The sequence below is a fragment of the Sodiomyces alcalophilus genome, assembly GCF_042370955.1.
Source record: "Sodiomyces alcalophilus JCM 7366 unplaced genomic scaffold ACRALscaffold_6, whole genome shotgun sequence".
In the NCBI taxonomy this organism is placed as follows: domain Eukaryota; kingdom Fungi; phylum Ascomycota; class Sordariomycetes; order Glomerellales; family Plectosphaerellaceae; genus Sodiomyces; species Sodiomyces alcalophilus.
In genome coordinates, this window is record NW_027263537.1 from 3,245,942 (window position 1) to 3,264,509 (window position 18,568).

At 38.5% G+C, this 18,568-nt stretch overlaps 1 protein-coding gene across 1 annotated transcript; it reads right to left on the minus strand.

Moving 5' to 3' along the window:
- Positions 1–4,503: 4,503 nt before the first annotated feature.
- ACRALDRAFT_1042358 (uncharacterized protein) lies at positions 4,504–6,657 on the minus strand. The gene is made up of 2 exons (XM_071015259.1): positions 5,728–6,657; positions 4,504–5,663 (listed from the first exon to the last, which is right to left on the minus strand). The coding sequence occupies exons 1-2, from the start codon at positions 6,410–6,412 to the stop codon at positions 5,263–5,265; spliced, it is 1,086 nt and encodes a 361-aa protein (XP_070873735.1). The 5' UTR covers positions 6,413–6,657; the 3' UTR covers positions 4,504–5,262.
- Between the last annotated feature and the right edge of the window lie 11,911 nt (positions 6,658–18,568).

Consider the following 18,568-nt stretch of genomic DNA (forward strand, 5'->3'; position numbering starts at 1 on the left):
TAGGTATAAGCGAACCAGTATCCGGCTAGGCTTATTCCAGCTACTTAGTAGTATCGAGTATCTATTAATCGTTAATTAGGTTAGCTATCTTATCTTAACTTCTTAACGGTCCTCGCGCCCTTAGAGGGGAAGAGCGATTAATATATTAAGTAGGTGATCGCGAAGAGTAAAAAAATAATCAGGATAAAGGCACTTAATAGTTAGAATATAATCACACTTAAGTTAAAAGGTAGGGGGTACTAAAGAGTTAAATTAATCGCTAGCCTCTTTATACTAAGGGCGGCTATCTATCCTTTCTTATACATATACTAGATAGCTTTAGTCTAGTATAGGAGTTTATTCTACCCGATAAATCACTATCTATTAGCTCGTGGCGATAACTCGACTCGTACCCCGGTACCGACCACGTTATAGCTAGCGTCGAGTTAAGTCCCGGACCGGATACTCTATAATTATCCGTACTTTATACCGGCCTAGAACCTTACCGTGACTCGTAACCGTCCAGTACTTAGGTATCGGAGGTCCGGCACCTAATAGTATAGGTATTAACTAAAATAATAATTATAACTTCTTAAAAGCGGCTCTCTCTATATCTCTTAGCTAGAATATATATAGCCTGCCCTCTAACCTTAATAGGTCTATAAGGGGGATAGCGACCTAAGAGTAGCCTTCGATAAAACGTTCATAAAAGCTAGTAAAACTCAGGAAAACGTAAATCTTATTAACAGAGTTAGGTTCCTCCTAATCTTTAATAGCATTAACTATCTTAGCGTCTATGAAAATACCCTTAGAGGTATAGATAAAGCCTAAGAGCTCGGCCTTTTTTGCTTTAAATGTGTACTTTTAAGGAGGTACGAATAGAGACTACTCTCTTAGGCGTATAAGGATATCCTTAATATATACACGGTGAGTACTAAGGTCCTTACTATGAATTAGGTTATTGTTTGGGTATATAATATAAATAATATTAATAAGACCCGTTAAGGCTTGATTAATATAGCACTGAAAATTAGCGGGGATATAATATAGGCCGAAGGGTATTACTAAATACTTAAAGTGTTTATGTTTATCCTAAAGACGGTCTGCTACGTATCCCTTTCTCGAATCCTTAAGCGGTAATGTATATCCTTAAGGTCTAACTTAGTAAAAGCCGTGGAGGGTATAAGGCGGTTAAGTATCTGATATATTAGGGGGACTAGGGTATAATCTTTACGGGTTATATCGGCGTAGCTATCTACCCTTCTTCGGTACGGATAGGATTAGGGCGCTAGCGGAGCTAGTCGATAAATAAATTCACCCTTTAGCAATAGGCTCCTTAATATAATCTTATAGGGTAACTAGCTATTTCTTAGCTAAGGGGTAGATAAGGCCGAATATAGGTGACTTACTATTCTTTATATTAATTATATAATGCTAATACTAGTAGGGGGTAGATAGCCAGCCATTGTAATATTAAAGATATTTAAACACTCTTAATAATACTCGGGAATAATATTCTTTTACACATTCTAATGTAATGACTCTTAATCAAGCTCGGGATTAAAATATTATAGTATCGCTTTATTTAGTTAGGTCGGGCCAGGGGTAATAACGTGTATAGATATAAACTGGTCAGATTGGATAATAGAGATTAAGAAACTATTAGGTAATATATTCTCTTTTTTCCTTATTAGCGTTGGACTTTGTATTAATGACTTAGCTAGTATAGGAAATACTTAACTTTATAAGGCGGATAATAGACTATAAGTACTCTCGCCTTCTTTAACCCTTTTCGGCAGAGGACTCCTCGAAAGTCTTTTACTAGAGTCTATATACCTATTTATTAGTGTCGAAAAGTGTAATAGGATTATACTCTATTTACTAAGGTATACCTAGGATAACGTAAGACCTCTTGGGGTCTAAGTCTAGTGTACCTAAATTGCTCTAATATATCCTGGTATAATCCTAACTATCTATAAGCTCAATATATAATAAATAGGGCCCGATAATCTATATACTAACTCTAGGAATAACCTATAGTAGTTTCTATTAATAGCTCTAAGAGATTATAGTTAGGGAGTAGGGCTTTATAGTCGATTAAGTTAATCTCGGCGCCCCTATTAAGCTCAAAGCTCCGGCGGCCTTATCTACTACTTAACTGTAACTCTAACTTCGCCTTAATCACGCCCTTACTATTGAAGAATGGCTAAGGTAGCGGCCCTTCTTAGGCCTAAGCCTATCTAGTAATAGGGTGCCGCGGGTTAACCGGTATATTATTTAGATTTTAATTAGTAGAGTATCCTAATAATTAACCTAACTTAAAGAGTTCCTTCGGGTATTCGTTCCGGTAATAGCCTATCTTATTATAGCTATAGTATATAACACTGCTATTATTATAGCTTTTAGGGGGCCTAGGGGCCTCCGTAATATCTACTTTAATCGACTCTATAAAGTCTTGGGGAGGTATAAAGGGACGAATAGTTATACTACGGGCGATATTAGGGGTCTTATTACACCTATGCTATTTATTTTAATAATACTTTAAACGATTATTTCAAAGTGCCTTTTCTTTATTCTTGTATAACGGAGTAGTCTTTATTTATTAAGTTATAATGCCTGATACTTTACTATTAATAGAGATGCCGGCGGCCGCTATCTAGTCTTATAATACCTTATTAAGTCTTATTAAATAATGAGTTACGCCTATTAATGAACTTAGCATAGGACTAATTGGGTTATTATATAATCTAGTCGAAGAACAGCCTATTAATTATAAATATTTATAGGTTTCATTATTAACTATTTACTTAGTTAGAAAGGTCTTAAGGTCTTCCTAGGTACTATTTATAAACACGCTTATAATAGATATACTATTCAGATTTTATAATCTTTAATAATAGGGCAGAGGTAAAATAGATTTTCTCTGTTTTAGGCGGCTTGACCTTATTAAGTATAAAACGGATTTTAATTTCCTTAATAAACGTCTAGAACTAGTTATAGAACTACTCGGCTTATTTAAGAAGGTTTTACAGAACTTTATATTAGGTGTTACGAGAGTCCTCTTAGGGGCTATATTTGATAGTATTAGGGTCCTTCCCTTGTCAGAGGGTAAGGGGACGCTTCTCCTACTTCTCGCGCCCTTAATAGACCTATAAGTATTTAATTAGAAAGTCAAGTTCGGCTAATAATAGTATACCAGGGCTAGGCGGGTTTAAAGCTCTTTAATATCGAATTAGGGACCTACGCAGATAACGTAAGGGGTCCCTTAGTCGAGTAGTGGTTCTATTATAAGCTCACGAGTAGCTGAGTTAGCTTATCTGCGAATCTTAGGTTCGGGGCTATTATCTTCTTCTATTTTAACTTAGGCGTAAGGCATTACTCGTGATTAGCGCCTAATAGCCTAGCTTTGGTTTCTTTATTAAGGAGGGAAATATCCTAGTTATAAATAATAAGAGTATGCTTAGAGAGTTTCTAAGGTATTGTTTAGGAGATGATAATAGAATTTTAAAACAATATTAAGTCTCTTAAACTCTTAATAGCTATTATACTCGTAAACGGTTAAAATGAATAAAATATTATAGGTTTTATATAAGGAATAAAAAGAGTTATTAAGACTATAATGGTAATAGATCGTAAAGTTAACCTTAGGCGGAGAAACCTTATAGGATTATTCGTGAAGCCCTTTTACTTCGTACTTAATAGAAAACGCCCTATTTAAGGACTAGTAACTATGCCTTCTAGGGCTTATATATAATAACCTAAGGCCCTAAGATAATAGGTCTTAGGCTAGCTTAATAGTCTTAAAATGTAACTCGATATTGTGTATCCCCATAGTCTACCCTAGAGCCAGTTCCGCCCTTTAATAGTCTCTAAAGAACTCTAAAATCCCTTAAGTAGAATATTCCTGATATTTTAGCAGTAGTTATAGGGTAGTTATATTAATAGATAGGTTACTACTATAGATTGCTCGGCTTACATAGCTTGAAAAGGTTATTAAGTTAATAGAACTCTTAATTAGTGTATAAATATAGTATAATCTATATATAATAATAGGCGTTTAATTTATTCACTTTATTAACTCGATAAATATATCTTATCTATATATACTAATTATACTGTTAATCCTATAGGCGACTTATACCTAAGTTCGGACCAGAATAACCTCTTCCGTTGCTATTATAGGCTAGCTAATATAATAATAAGTGCTATAAAAGATAATATAATAACTAGAATAGAGTCGTTTACTAAAGTGCCGAGCTTATAACTATTATAGTATAAATAAATTACGATACATAATTTATAACTATTATAGACTATAAAATAATATAAGTATATAATATTAAGTATATAGATATAAGAGCGGTCAAAATGCTATAGTATATAGCACCGATATATTCAGCGGAGTATAGTAACGTGGCAGTAGAATATAACCTATCGGGCTTATTAGGGACCTTGGGCAGAAATGCCCGATAAAAAGACACATGGAAAAGAGCATTCACGCCTCTTTTTCCAGAAAATAATCACTATAAGCGACTCGTAGTGTATTTGCCTATTAACGTACTGCGTATTACTTTATGCGGACGATAAGAATGCTACGCCTTTCTCTGGGCGCACAAGGTGTATTCGCTACCGCGGATCTCGTTGGATTGTGTTCGCGCAGCTTGACTGGCCCCCCTGTTATTAATTATTTCCATGAACTAATGGGGCAGAATGAGTCGCCATTCCAAACCCTCGGATATATTCCACATGAGATTCTCTCCGCGTGCCTTGCCTGTGTGTCCCAAAATATGTACCTGCTTTGCAGCAAGCGAGGATCTTTTGTTTTTTGTTTTTTGTTTTCGTTTTTGTCTTGTCAAGGTCTGACGTTGTTGCCGGTGCACTGCCTCGAGTTTTCGCGTCCCGGACCCGGGTTGGTGTGCACTTGTGCCAGACCGAACGGATCTTCCATAACGTCGAACAATCATGTCCGACCTGACGACCTCAGCTGTAAAATACATCTACATGAAGAATGCCACATCCTCATTAAGCACAACTCAAAATCTAGCCCCAAGCTATGGAACATGTCCGTGTCACCTCTGCGCTGCAAAGCATCGCCCAGAGAATGTAAAGATCGTGATCGTCGTCGAAATGCGGTTCCCCCTTCTTCTGAACGCTTCTGGGTGCAAAAGAAAGGAGAGAAAAGGAAGGGGGGAAGGAAAAGAAAGGTAAGTGAAAGGGAGCCGCGGCGGGCGGAAACAGATGCAACCGAAGTGGAGGTTTGAGGTACGAACAGAGCGGCCGTTGTTACTTGGTTTTGCCAGCGGCAGCTCTTCTCTTCCCTTCGAGGGAATCTGCCCTGCCGCCCTTATACCTTGTATCCAAGACCTTGTCCCAAAAAGTAAAGAAAGGCTGGGAGAAATTGGACTTGATCCCCCAGGTTTGGTGGTGAATGTCGTGGTAGGCGGCATTGTTGCTCGTCAAGTGTTGGACAGGGTCCCAGGGAAGAGAATATCCACAGTGGTCATCAACAGTTTTGATGGTGGACAGACAGAAGAACAAAACCCCGAGCCTTTGTGTCATTCCAGTTGCCTTGTATGCGAGCCCCGCTCCCAAGGTGTCGAGAAGGAAACCTTCGACGGGGTGGTTGTAGAGAGCGCCGTATGCGTAAGGCACATAAAGTCGATGATGCCGCGAGTGGAAGGTAGCTAGTACATCCAGTTAGTCCGGGACTGCCATCATACCGTGCACAGGGGTCGTGAGTGCACTTACTGTACAGCCACTTGTTGACATGCATGAGACGGTGGAGAAAATATTGCCATGTATCCAAGATCACGGACGCCGCAAACAATTGAAGTCCTGGCACAAGTACCCAGTAGATTGCTTTCGCCAGCCGCATCTCCCAAGTCGCGAAGACAGGAATAGGACTCGATCCATTGAGGGAGGTAGCTGTGAGGAACGGATAGTGGCCGCCGGCTAGTGCGCCTGCAAGAAGTGGATAGGAGGTGGCCATGTTTTTGGAGATAGCGGCGGCATTGAGACCCAGAAACCCGAGGACAGACGGAAGTGCGCGTTGAGCGAGGCGTATTCTTGTTGCCCAGACGGCAACGTCATAGTCCTCCTTGCCTGTCATCTGCGTCTCTTCTGTTGCATCGAGGAAGAGAGACATGCCAATCTGAATGATTTGTTGAATGACAACATCGCGAGCAACTTCATAGCGCGATACATGGTTCCGCTTGGTGATCTCCTCCGGTGTATGCAGGCGGTATTGTGGCCAAATGTCGTACACATCGATGACATGAAAAACCATCGAGAGAATCCAGTAGACGGCGATGGGAAGAATGGGGAAAACGTAGGCATCAGAAATTCCTCTAATGAGGTCGGGTACCGGTGCAAGAGAGTAGGGAGGCAGCGGCGGAAGCGCAGACGTAAATGAAGACGAATTGGTCGAGGTCATGGCCACAGATACCGCCGTCTTGGACTGCCATCCACGAACAAGAAAGGTTATGAAACGTTTCTCTCGAACTGGCCGATGCGGATACGAACGAACTGATGGCGTTCGATTGGCGATTGAAGAAGATTAAAGAACAAGACTAGGAAGTTTGTCCGGACCACTGATATTTGGCTGGCGAAAGTCACGAACTTAGTTAAAGAGTATGAGGTTGGGTCGAATACGAGATTGTCGCGCCATGAAGTCCCACGACTTGAAAGCCTGCCTTTAAACGGACACCCTTCTACCCCGAAGTATCGAGCCGGATATAGCGGAAAAAAGGATTTGACTAAGCCGAAAATGTTGCACAAACCGTTGCACAGGCTGTTGCACAGGCTGTTGCATAGTCTGGCCCGCAATAGGAGCGGAACATGTTATTCCGAGCCGAAATTAGATATAAGTCATCTGCAGGATCAAGGGCAGGATATTAGCATATAGATTAGAGGTTTCTAATTTCTATAGAGTTAATTAAATAAGAGTAAGAATAATCCGCCTAGGGCCCTATATTAATAGCCGGTAATACTCGCCCGCTCGTACTGCCTATACCTAGATACTTTTATATAATTATAATTTCATTAATTATCGCGACGATACGCTAAATCGACTATAGGGATAATACTACCGATATACTCTTTAATCGTAGCGACGATAGGCTTATTTAATCGTAATAATAATACGCTTAATTAACTATAGCGACGATACGCTTAATTAACTATAGCGATAATATACTCGATTAACCGTAGCGACGATACGCTTAATTAATTATAGCAACGATACGCTAAATTACTTATACGTGTCTATAAGTATTTAGGTACTAAAGGAAGTTTTAGTGGCTAGCGTTAGGTATTATCACTATCGCCCTAGTCGGAATATCCGATTACCCTAGTCGGATTATCCTTAGCCTAGAAAATTCTAAAGGTAATAGGTTAAAGAATAAGATTAGGATATCGTAATCTACCTAAAAACGTTTTGCTACGTATAAATACTTTACTTTTTCCTATACTATTTATAAGCGGCTAGTCACGAGTTATTTATAGAGTGAGGCCGAATAATTGAATTATCTAAAGCTAAGGAGAAAAGAAGGAAAGGGGAAAACTCTATAGGTGCCTACGACCTAAATATAATATCGCGGCGACCCACTAGGAGTATACTATAATTAGTCGGAAAATCCGGTGCTTTACCGGATTATCTCCACGGGGTTAGCCCGTAATATTACCCCCCTCCCCCCTCGGTAAGTTATTAGTCTTTAGTATAGGTTCGCGGAGCGTTATTATTTAATCGAATAACGCCTCTTTATTAACTATATAACGACCCTTAGTGGCTTTTTAATCCCGAATAACCTTTTTATTTATTAAAAAGCGCTTAAGGTAGGCCTTTATAGTTATATGATCGATTAACGTATTATATACGGCTATTATTATTATTTATAAACGGGTCGTAGGATCGTTCCTTTTATATAAGGAACCGATAAGCGTACCTTCCCTAACCGTGTAACTCGTTTATTAATAATACTAACTTCACCGTTACCTCTATTATCTTATTTTTTCTTCTTTTCTTTAATAATATCCTTTACTATTAGTAGTATATTTTTTATCGCCTACTACCCTTTTACACGCTATTTTATTATTCTAACCCCTTATCTCTCTCTCTAAAAGATATTTAAGTTTTTAGGATTATCTCCGGCCCCTAAGGTACGTTTCCCGTTCTTCCTAAAAGCTTCGCGCGACGTTTACTAACTTATATATATAATATAGGGGGCTAATAATAATAATAATAATAATACCGGCGAGGAGGCACCTACTCCTGCCCCGGCTAGTAAGGAGATCACTTCTCCTGCCTTAGCTATAAACCGCCGCGCCTAGCTAGCCCAAGCCGCTAAGGCTAAGGGTAAGCGTTCCGTAGGCGAAGCTTTTATAGTGGTTAAGAGCCCTATAAAGCGCGCTTATAGAATAAAATATCCTCCTAGAGGGACCCGTTTAGTCTTCTGCTACTCTTACGTAAAGGCTATTACGAACGGCTAGGATAGGCGGCGCTACCGCGACTAATTAGGACCCGGAGCGAGGATACCTGATCCTAAGTGCTATAATTACTTAAAGGGCGGTTATAGGTGCGTTCCTCCTCCGCCTAGGATAACTAGTCCGTCGGTAGTACTCCTAGAGGCGGCGAAGGTGGTTAACGATAACCCCTTCTATAGCCCTAAGGCGATGGAGGCGCTTATAGCGGCTTATTCGGCTTTCTAGAAGGCGTCCGGGGTTTCGAAAAAGACCTCTAGCACTTTATAGGAGGACGAGCCTATCTTAACGCCTATTAACTCGGGTACCGGTAAGCCTCGCTTATCGGTATAAGCCACCGCCTCCCCCCCCCGCGGGGACTCCTACGTTATAGTAGGTAGACCTACACTTATCGCGGCGCCTCCTATTATCGTTACGCCCGTTCCTAGTATAATAATTACCTTTATGGGGGTAGAAGGCCTACGCCGGCTTAACCGGTTCTTATAGGTGGTTAAGAATATCGTGGGGGTTATTTATATTAAGGTAGAGGATATCGAGTCCTTTAAGGGAAAGAAAAAGGATAGGTAGGCCGAGGTTATAGTGTTTATATTATCTCCTATTATCGCTAAAAGCGTTAACGGTTACGAGGATACTCGTAATAACGTTAATCTTAATACCTAAACCCGATAGCTAGGGGCGGGGCTTATCCGCCCCGACTTAATTAACGTGGACGGCTTTACCGTTATCCTAACCTTTACTTAACCCTTACTACCTTTCCTATAACTCTTCTTCTTCTTATACCGTTCACGTAGTCTATTATTAACTTTAATCGGGCTATACTTCTCTTTATACTGGTCTAGGGCGGTTAATTCTTATAGGGACTTTATCGGTTCCTAAGATATCTAGGCGTATCCTTCCTACTTTACTAACGCCTCTCTTTTTACGCCTTTACCTACCCTCCTATTCCTAGCGTATAAGATTTCCTTTACTATCTATTCGTTTTCTTTAAGGCCGTTATAAATTAGTCCGGGTTAGGGGTCGTGTAGAATTTAACTAGGAAGCGGGTCTTCGCTTATATATCGTAGGAGGTCTATATAAAACCTCGGGTATACGTTTAAAGGTATATTTAGTTTTATAATATACGGGTTAATAACCTTAGTAACCCTATACTTTTAGTATAGCTAGCTTAACTTACGTAACGGTCTTAGGGTAAAGTAGTTTATAAGTAAAAGCTATATAAGGTCGCCTTTATAAAGGCGTTTAGCGGGGATACGGCGCTTATTCGCCGACTCTTTTTATTATAGCTATATAGCCGTTATTAAGGCTTAGGCGAACTCTATAGCTTTTTAGAGACGGCGAAGCAGGTTATAGGCTATAAACTCCTAAGCGTCGCTACTTAGTTCCTTATAGATCTAGATCGGGTCGATATAGTATCCGTGTTTAAGGAAGAACGGGCTTATTTTAGTAATAAAGCTCTTTTAGTTATTTAATGTTAGTTAGGCGGCGGGTAGTAACCGGTCCTAATTATCTTATACGTAGTAAACGAAGGCTTAGAGGTATATCTATACTTCTTAGTTTATTTATTCGGTAGCTTTATTAGTTTAGGGGTGATACGTAATACTTAATTATTATTCGATTTTAGCTAATTTATAGAAGTATCGCTAAAAGCGACTTATTTAGTTAGAACCTTTATTATTTATAATTAAGCGAGGTATACTATAGAACCGAAAGTAATAGTATAGGAACCGTTTAGTATAAGCTTCCGCCTTTATAGAGTCTATCGCTTCGAGGGTAATAGCCTTTATAAGTTAATCGGTTATAACCTATAAGTATTTACACTTCTTCTCCTTAGCGGGGGGCAGATCCGTTATAAAGTCTATTAATAGGTCGCTCCTTATTTATTCGGGAATCGGGAGTGGTTTTAAGAGTCCTTATTAAGCGTTCCGCTATATATAGCTTTAGTTATAAACGTTATAGTTACGTATAAACCTGCGTACGTCTTGGTTTATTCCCGGCTAGAAGAAGCGTCTCGCCACAAGGGTAATTATATTATCTCGCCCCGGGTAACCTCTAATCGTAGAGTCGTGTATAGATTAGATTACTCGTGTTTATAATATACTCCCTTTTTAGGCTCCTAGTACCTATAAGCGATCTCGGAACGTTAATAGTCCTTATAAGGTGATCCTATATTCGGTAATCTAGGCTCGGAGACCTAATAAAGGGGAAAACTATTAATCGCCTTTAGATACGGCTTATATAGCTTAGCGACACTAGTTATCTTTTTTTACCGTGGCGTCCTATAGCCGTTATAATTTATTATTAGCTTCGAATACTTATAGGTGTTCGCGAAGGAGGCGGATCTTTAGGGGAATTAAGGTCTTAGGGATTAACTATATATATCGCGCCTATTCCTGTTTATCGGAGAAGTCCTTCGGTTTATCTTATTCTTTTCGCGAGAGAGCGTTAGCGGTATAGTTATCGGCACCCTTACGGTATTCTAGTATAAAGTTAAACTAAGTAAGCTCGCCGGCCTATTAGCTTTACCTTTTATTAAGTATCTTTTTTATTATAAAGTATTCTAGGGCCTTATAGTCGGATAGGATTATAAAGCGACTATAACTTAGGAGCTCTGCTCTTTAATACGTCACGTAACTTATAATCGCTAATATCTCCTTATTATGGATAGGGTAGTTATACTCGGCTCCTATAAGTCGCCTCGAGTAATAGGCGACTATATAACGATATCCTTATTTATTTTCTTAAACTAATACACCTCCTAATACGAATCCTAAGTAGTCGGTTTTTATAAAGGTCTTATTACTTAAGACCTATTATTATAGGATCGGTTCCTCCTAGAACCTCTTCTTAACCTCTTCGAAGGCCGCTTATTTATTAGGACCCTAGGAGAATACTCGATCCTTTTTTATTAGTCTTATTAGGGCGGATATAATATAGGCGAAGTTCTTTATAAATATATAATAGTAGTTTATAAAGCCTAGGAAGCTTCGGACTCCCTTTACTAAGGTTAGGGCTTCCTACTCTTAGATCGCCTTTAGTTTATCGGGGTTATATAAAACGCCCTGGCCGGTAGTAACTATAAACCCTAAGTACTTTACGGTCTTTACGCTAAACTCGCACTTTGCTAGGTTAAGCGTTAATCCTGTATCGCTTAGTAATTATAGTACTAGGTTAACCTTTTTCTTATAGTTATAAAGGGACCCGCTTAAGTAAATCAGGATATCGTTAATATATATAGTAACGAAGTCGTTAAGGTAGTATTATAATATCTTATTAATATATTATTAAAAGGATACGGGGGCGCTACTAAGTCTAAAAGGGCATACTAACTATTTAAATAAGCCGAATCGAGTTCGGAACGCTATCTTCGCTTCGTGGCTAGCGGCTATTCGGATCTTATAGAATATAGTAACTATATTAAGCTTCGTGAACTACTTAGCTCGCTTTAGGTTTCGGAGTATCTCTATAATTAGTAGGAGAGGATAACGGTCTCTTTAGGTAATCGTATTTAAGGCACGGTAGTCGTAATAGAATCATAACCCTCCTCCTAGCTTTTTTATAAATAGAACTAAAGCTTTAGCGGCGGAGCTATTAGCTTATATAAACCCCTTATCGATAAGGTCGGTAAGGGTCTTCTATAGGACTAAGAGTTCCTCTCTGGATATATTATAAAAAGGGCCCTAAGGTAATTCTGGCTCCTTACTATCGGGCCCTTATATAAGGTTTACTTTATAGTTAACCCTAGGTCGATAAAGGGAAAGGCGGTTTATTTATAAGTCGGAGAATAGGTCCGGAAATCGTTATAGTATCTTTTCTAGGATATACTTCCGAGGGTCGACTAAGGACTTACTTTAAAGGGCCTTATCGATATCCTTAATACTAACGGCGTAGAGCGCGAGTTCCTCTTTACCGAACCATTATCTTTTTTATAATTACCGTATAATACCGGCGAACACCGACCCGGTTATTACCTAAGCTCTACGGATAGCTCTGATATTATCGGGTTCTTCCTCGCCTTAGAGTCGGATATCTATCCGGGCTACTCCGTGGTAAAGGCGATATCTTTTCGCGTAATAAGTAATATCGTTATATTCTATCTATAGTTTCCCTAGGAATATATTATAATCTAATCCTAGTATTATATAGGCGAATAGTTATTATATATATCCACTAATCTCGAGATCGTATATAGCGATACCGGAACTCCTTATAGACCCTATAGTGTCGGAGAACCCTAAAAGGGGTCTTTTAGTCTTATCGATTAATAGGAGGCGGAGGGACTTTATAAGACGTTTACTTATAGCTACGTAATAGTTATATCTAGTATCTATAAGAATAATAACTAACTTTTTATTAATCCGCGCTCGTATAAGAGCTAAATAACTACTACGCGACTATAATATAAACTCTTTCTAATCCCTCTATTCCTTTATAGTAGGCTCTAGTGCCCGTTTTTATACTAGAGCTATTCTTTTTCCGAGTCTTTGTTATTATCCGTGACTCCCGTGTAGATCGTCTTATTATCCGAGGCTACTAAGACCTTCGCTACGCGGTTCTCTTTATAATCCTCGGTGTCTTTTTTTTTTAAGCGGTATCTTCTAGTAAGGTGTCCTTTCTTTCCGTAGTTATAGCACTCTCTTATCTCTTTCTTCTTAGTCTATATTCGATTAACTCCTCCTATCTTTATATCGCCGTCGTGATTATAAGCGTAACTATTATTATTACTATTATATAGCGCTTAGCCGAACCATAGCCTTATAGCGAGGGCTTTAAGTCTTTAAGCGATGCTTTATATTTCGGTTACCTAAGCGTGGTAGTTATTTAGTAGTTTCGCGGTGATAAGGGCGGCGCGGAGGCGACTACTAAGAGCTCCTTCTAGGAACGTGATCTTCGTAGTATTATCCTATTAACCTCCCCCGGCGATAGCGAGCTATTATTCGAAACCGGGTATAAAGCTTCCGAACGCTTAGTCTTTATACTAACATAACGTTCTTAGGGCGTTAGCCGCGCGGGGTTATTTATTAACGTCTTTATATATATAGTCAAGGTAATTAAGGAAGTCTTTAGGGTCGTATTAATTATCGGTTCCGCCTACGGCCTAGAAGGAGGCGATAACGCGGCGGGGAGCTTCGTCTAAGCAGGCGTTAATAAAATACTATTTCTCGCGAGCGTTCTGGAAAAGATATTAATCGAGTAGGAGCTTTTCGCGAATCTCGGACGACTAGCTCGCGTACTCGGAGCGTTTACCGTTAAACTCCTAGGGTAGTAGAAGCGCTTTGGTCCTAAGGTTCGGAATAGGCGTTATATCGGGCGTGGGCGTAATAACGGGCGGCTAAGGGCCCTGTATAGTCTTTTCCGATAGTATAGCGAGATAAGGCGTGGTTACACGTTATTAGTTTTATATCGCCTATAATAGCTAGTTAATAGCGTTCTATTATTCTTAGATCTAGGTGGTTAAGGTCACGACTTAAGTCTATAAAGGGTTAATAATCTCCCTCCTCTACTCCGTAGCCTTAGGCGACTCGCCCGCTAGGCGTGACGGAGCGCCGGGAGGTGGATCGAAGTAATAGTCTATCTCTATTAGCGTAGCGTGTGGGTTTCGCTAAGCTTTAGATATATAAGCGGCTAGTCACGAGTTATTTATAGAGTAAGGCCGAATAATTAAATTATCTAAAGCTAAGGAGAAAAAAAGGAAAGGGGAAAACTCTATAGGTGCCTACGACCTAAATATAATATCGCGGCGACCCACTAGGAGCATACTATAATTAGTCGGAAGATCCGGTGCTCTACCGGATTATCTCCACGGGGTTAGCCCGTAATACTATTAAAGCTTTATATATTTCTTAAATCTAAGTTAAGAGACCGCCTTAAAAAGCAGAGAGTATATCTCTAGCTACCTTTAAAGACTCCTGCTTCTATTCTATAGCAGTATTTAATAAACAAGGCTTTATAATATTATCTATATATTATCCTTAATACGTAAGGTAAGTGTGTATTCCTATAGACTTATTTTAATAGTCTATACTACCCTAAAGCTTCTATGTAAACCCTTCCTTAAAGGCGTTTTATTAGGCTATTTTTAAGTAGTATAGCTATATTTTATCTTATTTATTTAGCTTAGAATTAACTAAGTTATTTAAGAAACTATTTTTATTATTATTATTTATTTATTTATTTATTTATTATTCTTACTCCGCTATCCTTATCCTATCTAGGTAGCTAGGAGCCAGAATTCTAACTATACAGTCTTTCTCTGATACCTATAGGGGGGGAAAACCGTAGTATAAGACTTAGGGAACTAGTATAAGACTTAGATAAAAACCCCTATACTCCCCTCTTTTAAGGATTAGTGGCTTATACGAGTACCGTAGCGGCCCCGGTACTAACTCATTAATTAATATAAAACTCGCGGCTTCTATACTAGGAAGCCTATAACGTTTTTGCCTATAGCGGCTTTAAAGCCGACTATATACTTAATTAACGGCGCGCGCGTGATTATCTCTGTTTGCTTTTATACGCCTCCTGCGTGCCCTAGGGCTAACCCCTACGGGCCCACTATAGGCGACTTATATATATACGATTCCTAGGGTTTAAAGCTCCTAAGCTTCCCTGCTCTTTCGATAGCTATGAGTAGAGCTAATATAGGCTACGTGCCTAGGCAGAACGCTTATATAATAGCGTAAGAGACTACCTCTATATCGTGGAAGAGACGCCGCGTATTTTACTTACGCGCTTAGGGATAGCGCGATACCGTCTTCTTATTCTCTACGGTAAGGCGACTAACTCCCCCGTGGCACCTATTATCGACTAGCGAAGCCGGACGGAAGGTGGGTCTAATAGGCCCCCTATTTAACCCTTATTAGCGTATAAAGGCATATAAAGGCCCCTAAGAATAGGTTCCGAGTAGCGTAAAAAGGAAAAGGGGTTCCTTCTTTGCGTGCGCCTCTAGCCGGATTCGAACCGACCTAGTTACCTCGACTATATACTAGGTATACCACTACTATGCTATAAAGGCATTATTATTCTTTATTACGTTTTCTTTATTACGTTATTATTAAAGAGCCGAAATAAAGAGTACTAAGCTAAAGTTATATTTATAATTAGTCTAGCTTTAAAAGCTAGGTCTAAAAGTGGGTTTAAATAGTAAAGCTAATTATAGATTTCGGAGTATAAAGAAATTAATAATAATTCATAATAACTAATAGGATTATTATAGTCGGACACTTAGCTAAAGACTTATATACTACTATACTATATTCTCTTATTATAGCTAACACGGTATATTTAGTAGCTTAATTATTATAGTTATTATTTATATACTGCCTTTATAGTATAGTAGTGGTATACCTAGCATATAGGTAAGGTAACCGGGTTAGTTTTATTAATATTATACTTATAATAAGTAATAATCATATAAATATACTAGGTATCGTTAATACGATATCTTGGTTATTACTTAAGCAAATAACATGGCGTGATAACCGCCGCGTAGGCTGTTGACGTAACAGTCGCCGCCCAATCTTTCAGGGTCTTTTGCCAGCCCCGGATCCAGGAAGAAATCCCAGAAGTCAGTTCTTTATATATAAGTGAAATAAGCAGTAATCTAACGGATCTACGAATTTAACAGCTTTTACTTAATATTCCTCTCTTCCGCGCGTACAGCCTACTACTCGTAGCCCAATTTATCAAAAGGTTATAAGCCCGGGTTAGTAAAGAAGGAAATCTACTCTTTTCTACCCTATTATTCTACTTAAAATACTAAAAAGACTCCCGCCTTTTTAGGCCATGCAAAAATACCAAAAAGACTCCTACCTGCCTTTTCAGGCTATCCCTTTATCCTCCCCCGGTCACAGATCCTTATCTCCGACTATACGAAATCCCTTTATCTCCCGAAGACAGCTAATCGAATCGAACCGTTTATACCGATACCACAGTTCAAAGCTCTTTATTCTTCCTAATACGGTTGCTAAGAGCTATACTAAGCTCTTCCTGACCGGGAAGAACTACACGGTCGGAATAAGACTCTTTGTTATAATCGGATATACTATTCCTTTGTTTATAAAGGGACTTTTTAAAAAAGAAGAAAAAGGATAACGAATACGTGGATTAAACGTAGCTGCTTTTATGGTTATTATAGCTCCACGAATAATAGCTATATTAATTAAGCCACTTAACCTACCGCGCTGCCTATAATAACAGGATATCGTAACGTGGTATATAAGCCTTTAGTAAAAAGTCCGCCCGTGGAAATCCTATTATTCGCTTTATATAAGCATCGCTTTTCTTCGCGCCGCGAGATCTATAAATAGCTTTACTGTTTAGACCTATTTTTAGACCCACTTTTCGAAGCTAGGCTAATCAGAATCAGACCTTTGGCTTAGTATTCTTTATTTCTATTCTTTATCGATAACGTAATAAAGAAAAAAGCAATAAAGAAAATAATAAAAATAAATCGTTAAATAACTTAGTTAATTTTAACCTAAATAAACAATAAAAAATATCGTTCTGCTACTTAAACATAGCTTAATAAGAGACTAGCAAAGAAATTTCGGTCCGGAAGCTACAGGGCAGCATAGACTATTAAAACTAGACTATAGGAATACACGCTTACTTCGCCCGTAAAGGAAAATATATTAAAGACGTTATAAAGCCCCTTTTAGTAAATCCTTCTATAAAATAGAAGGAGGAGTCTCTAAAGGCAGCTGGAGATATTCTCTCTGCTCTTTTAGACGGTCCCTTAACCCAGGTTCAAGGAATAAACGAAGCTTTAAAAGTATAGGAAAAACTAAAGCATTTATATAAAGTAAAGGGATTCTAGGCCGACTATATCGTCCTGACTTCTTTCTTTAACCTCTCGCCTTCTAAATTCCCTAATCTCGAAGCGTATTTATATAAAATATAAGAGAGACTGCTTACCTTAAATCAAAGAGGTATATCTTTTTCTAATAAGGTGATCTTTACCTGGATTCTTAATAGTCTCGATAAGAGGTATGAATCTATAGTAGGGTAAATAACTTAAGCTCTCTGTCACGATATTACTAGTTATATACTAGATAAATTAATAGCAGAATTAATAGATGCTTTAAGAAAGGTCGATTAGCCGTCGAATACCCTCCTTATATAAGGTTCGAAGTTATAGAAGAATAAGAAGCCCTAGAAGAAAACCAAGGGTTTATTCTATAAGAACTATAAGAAGCCTGGCTATACGCCGACTAACTGCTACTTTCTCTATCCTAAAAAAGCACCTAAGAACTAGGTAATAAAGGATAATTCAGGATTAAGAAAAAATACCCAGAATAGGGTAAATAAATCCTAGTCCTCTTAAAAGGATAAGGAAAAGAAAGGAGGTGGAAATACGCGTCTCTCTCGAAAAGAGAAACGTATAATAAACCTCGTACTAAAGGTAAAGGAATAGCACGCCTTAGATACGTCTTTAGAGGGGGAGAACGACGAGTCTGCTACGGTTAATATAAGTATAGATTAATAGAATTAGTAGCAGGATTAGCCGTAGGAAAAAGAAAAGGAAAAAGAACAGGAAGACGATAATAAAAACGAAGAGGCCGGCGTTATTTTTAAAGACGTCCTCCCTCCTCCGTTTCCTCTTCCAGACCGTCCTAATCCTTTTATATAGGATTTAATAGATATAGATCAGGTATTTATTATCTCTTCTAAAGCTAATAATAAAGAAAATAAAAATACTAACCTTAATATAGATTGGTTAGTAGAAAAGATTCATAAAATATAAGCAGAAAATAGTATTAAATTAAATCTGAATTTCTGTGTAGATAGCGGGGCTACGGCGTATATTATTATAAATAAAAGACTCTTTTCTACTTATAATTCTAAAGAGAGAACTGTTTGTTAGGGTTAGGTAAAGGAAATAAAGATATAAGGTGAAGGAGACTGCGTTATAAAATTCAGGGATACTAGAAAGCTTCTGCTTTTAAAAGAGTGCCTTTATATACCGGAAATAGGCACGAATATTATTAGTCTCTCTCGTTTTAATAGTAAAGCTCGCGGTCTTACTAGAAACAAAAAGCTCTTATTATTTAATAATAAAGAGCCCCTCTTTCTTTATATAACGGCTCTGCTTTATAACGGGCTATACTGGGCT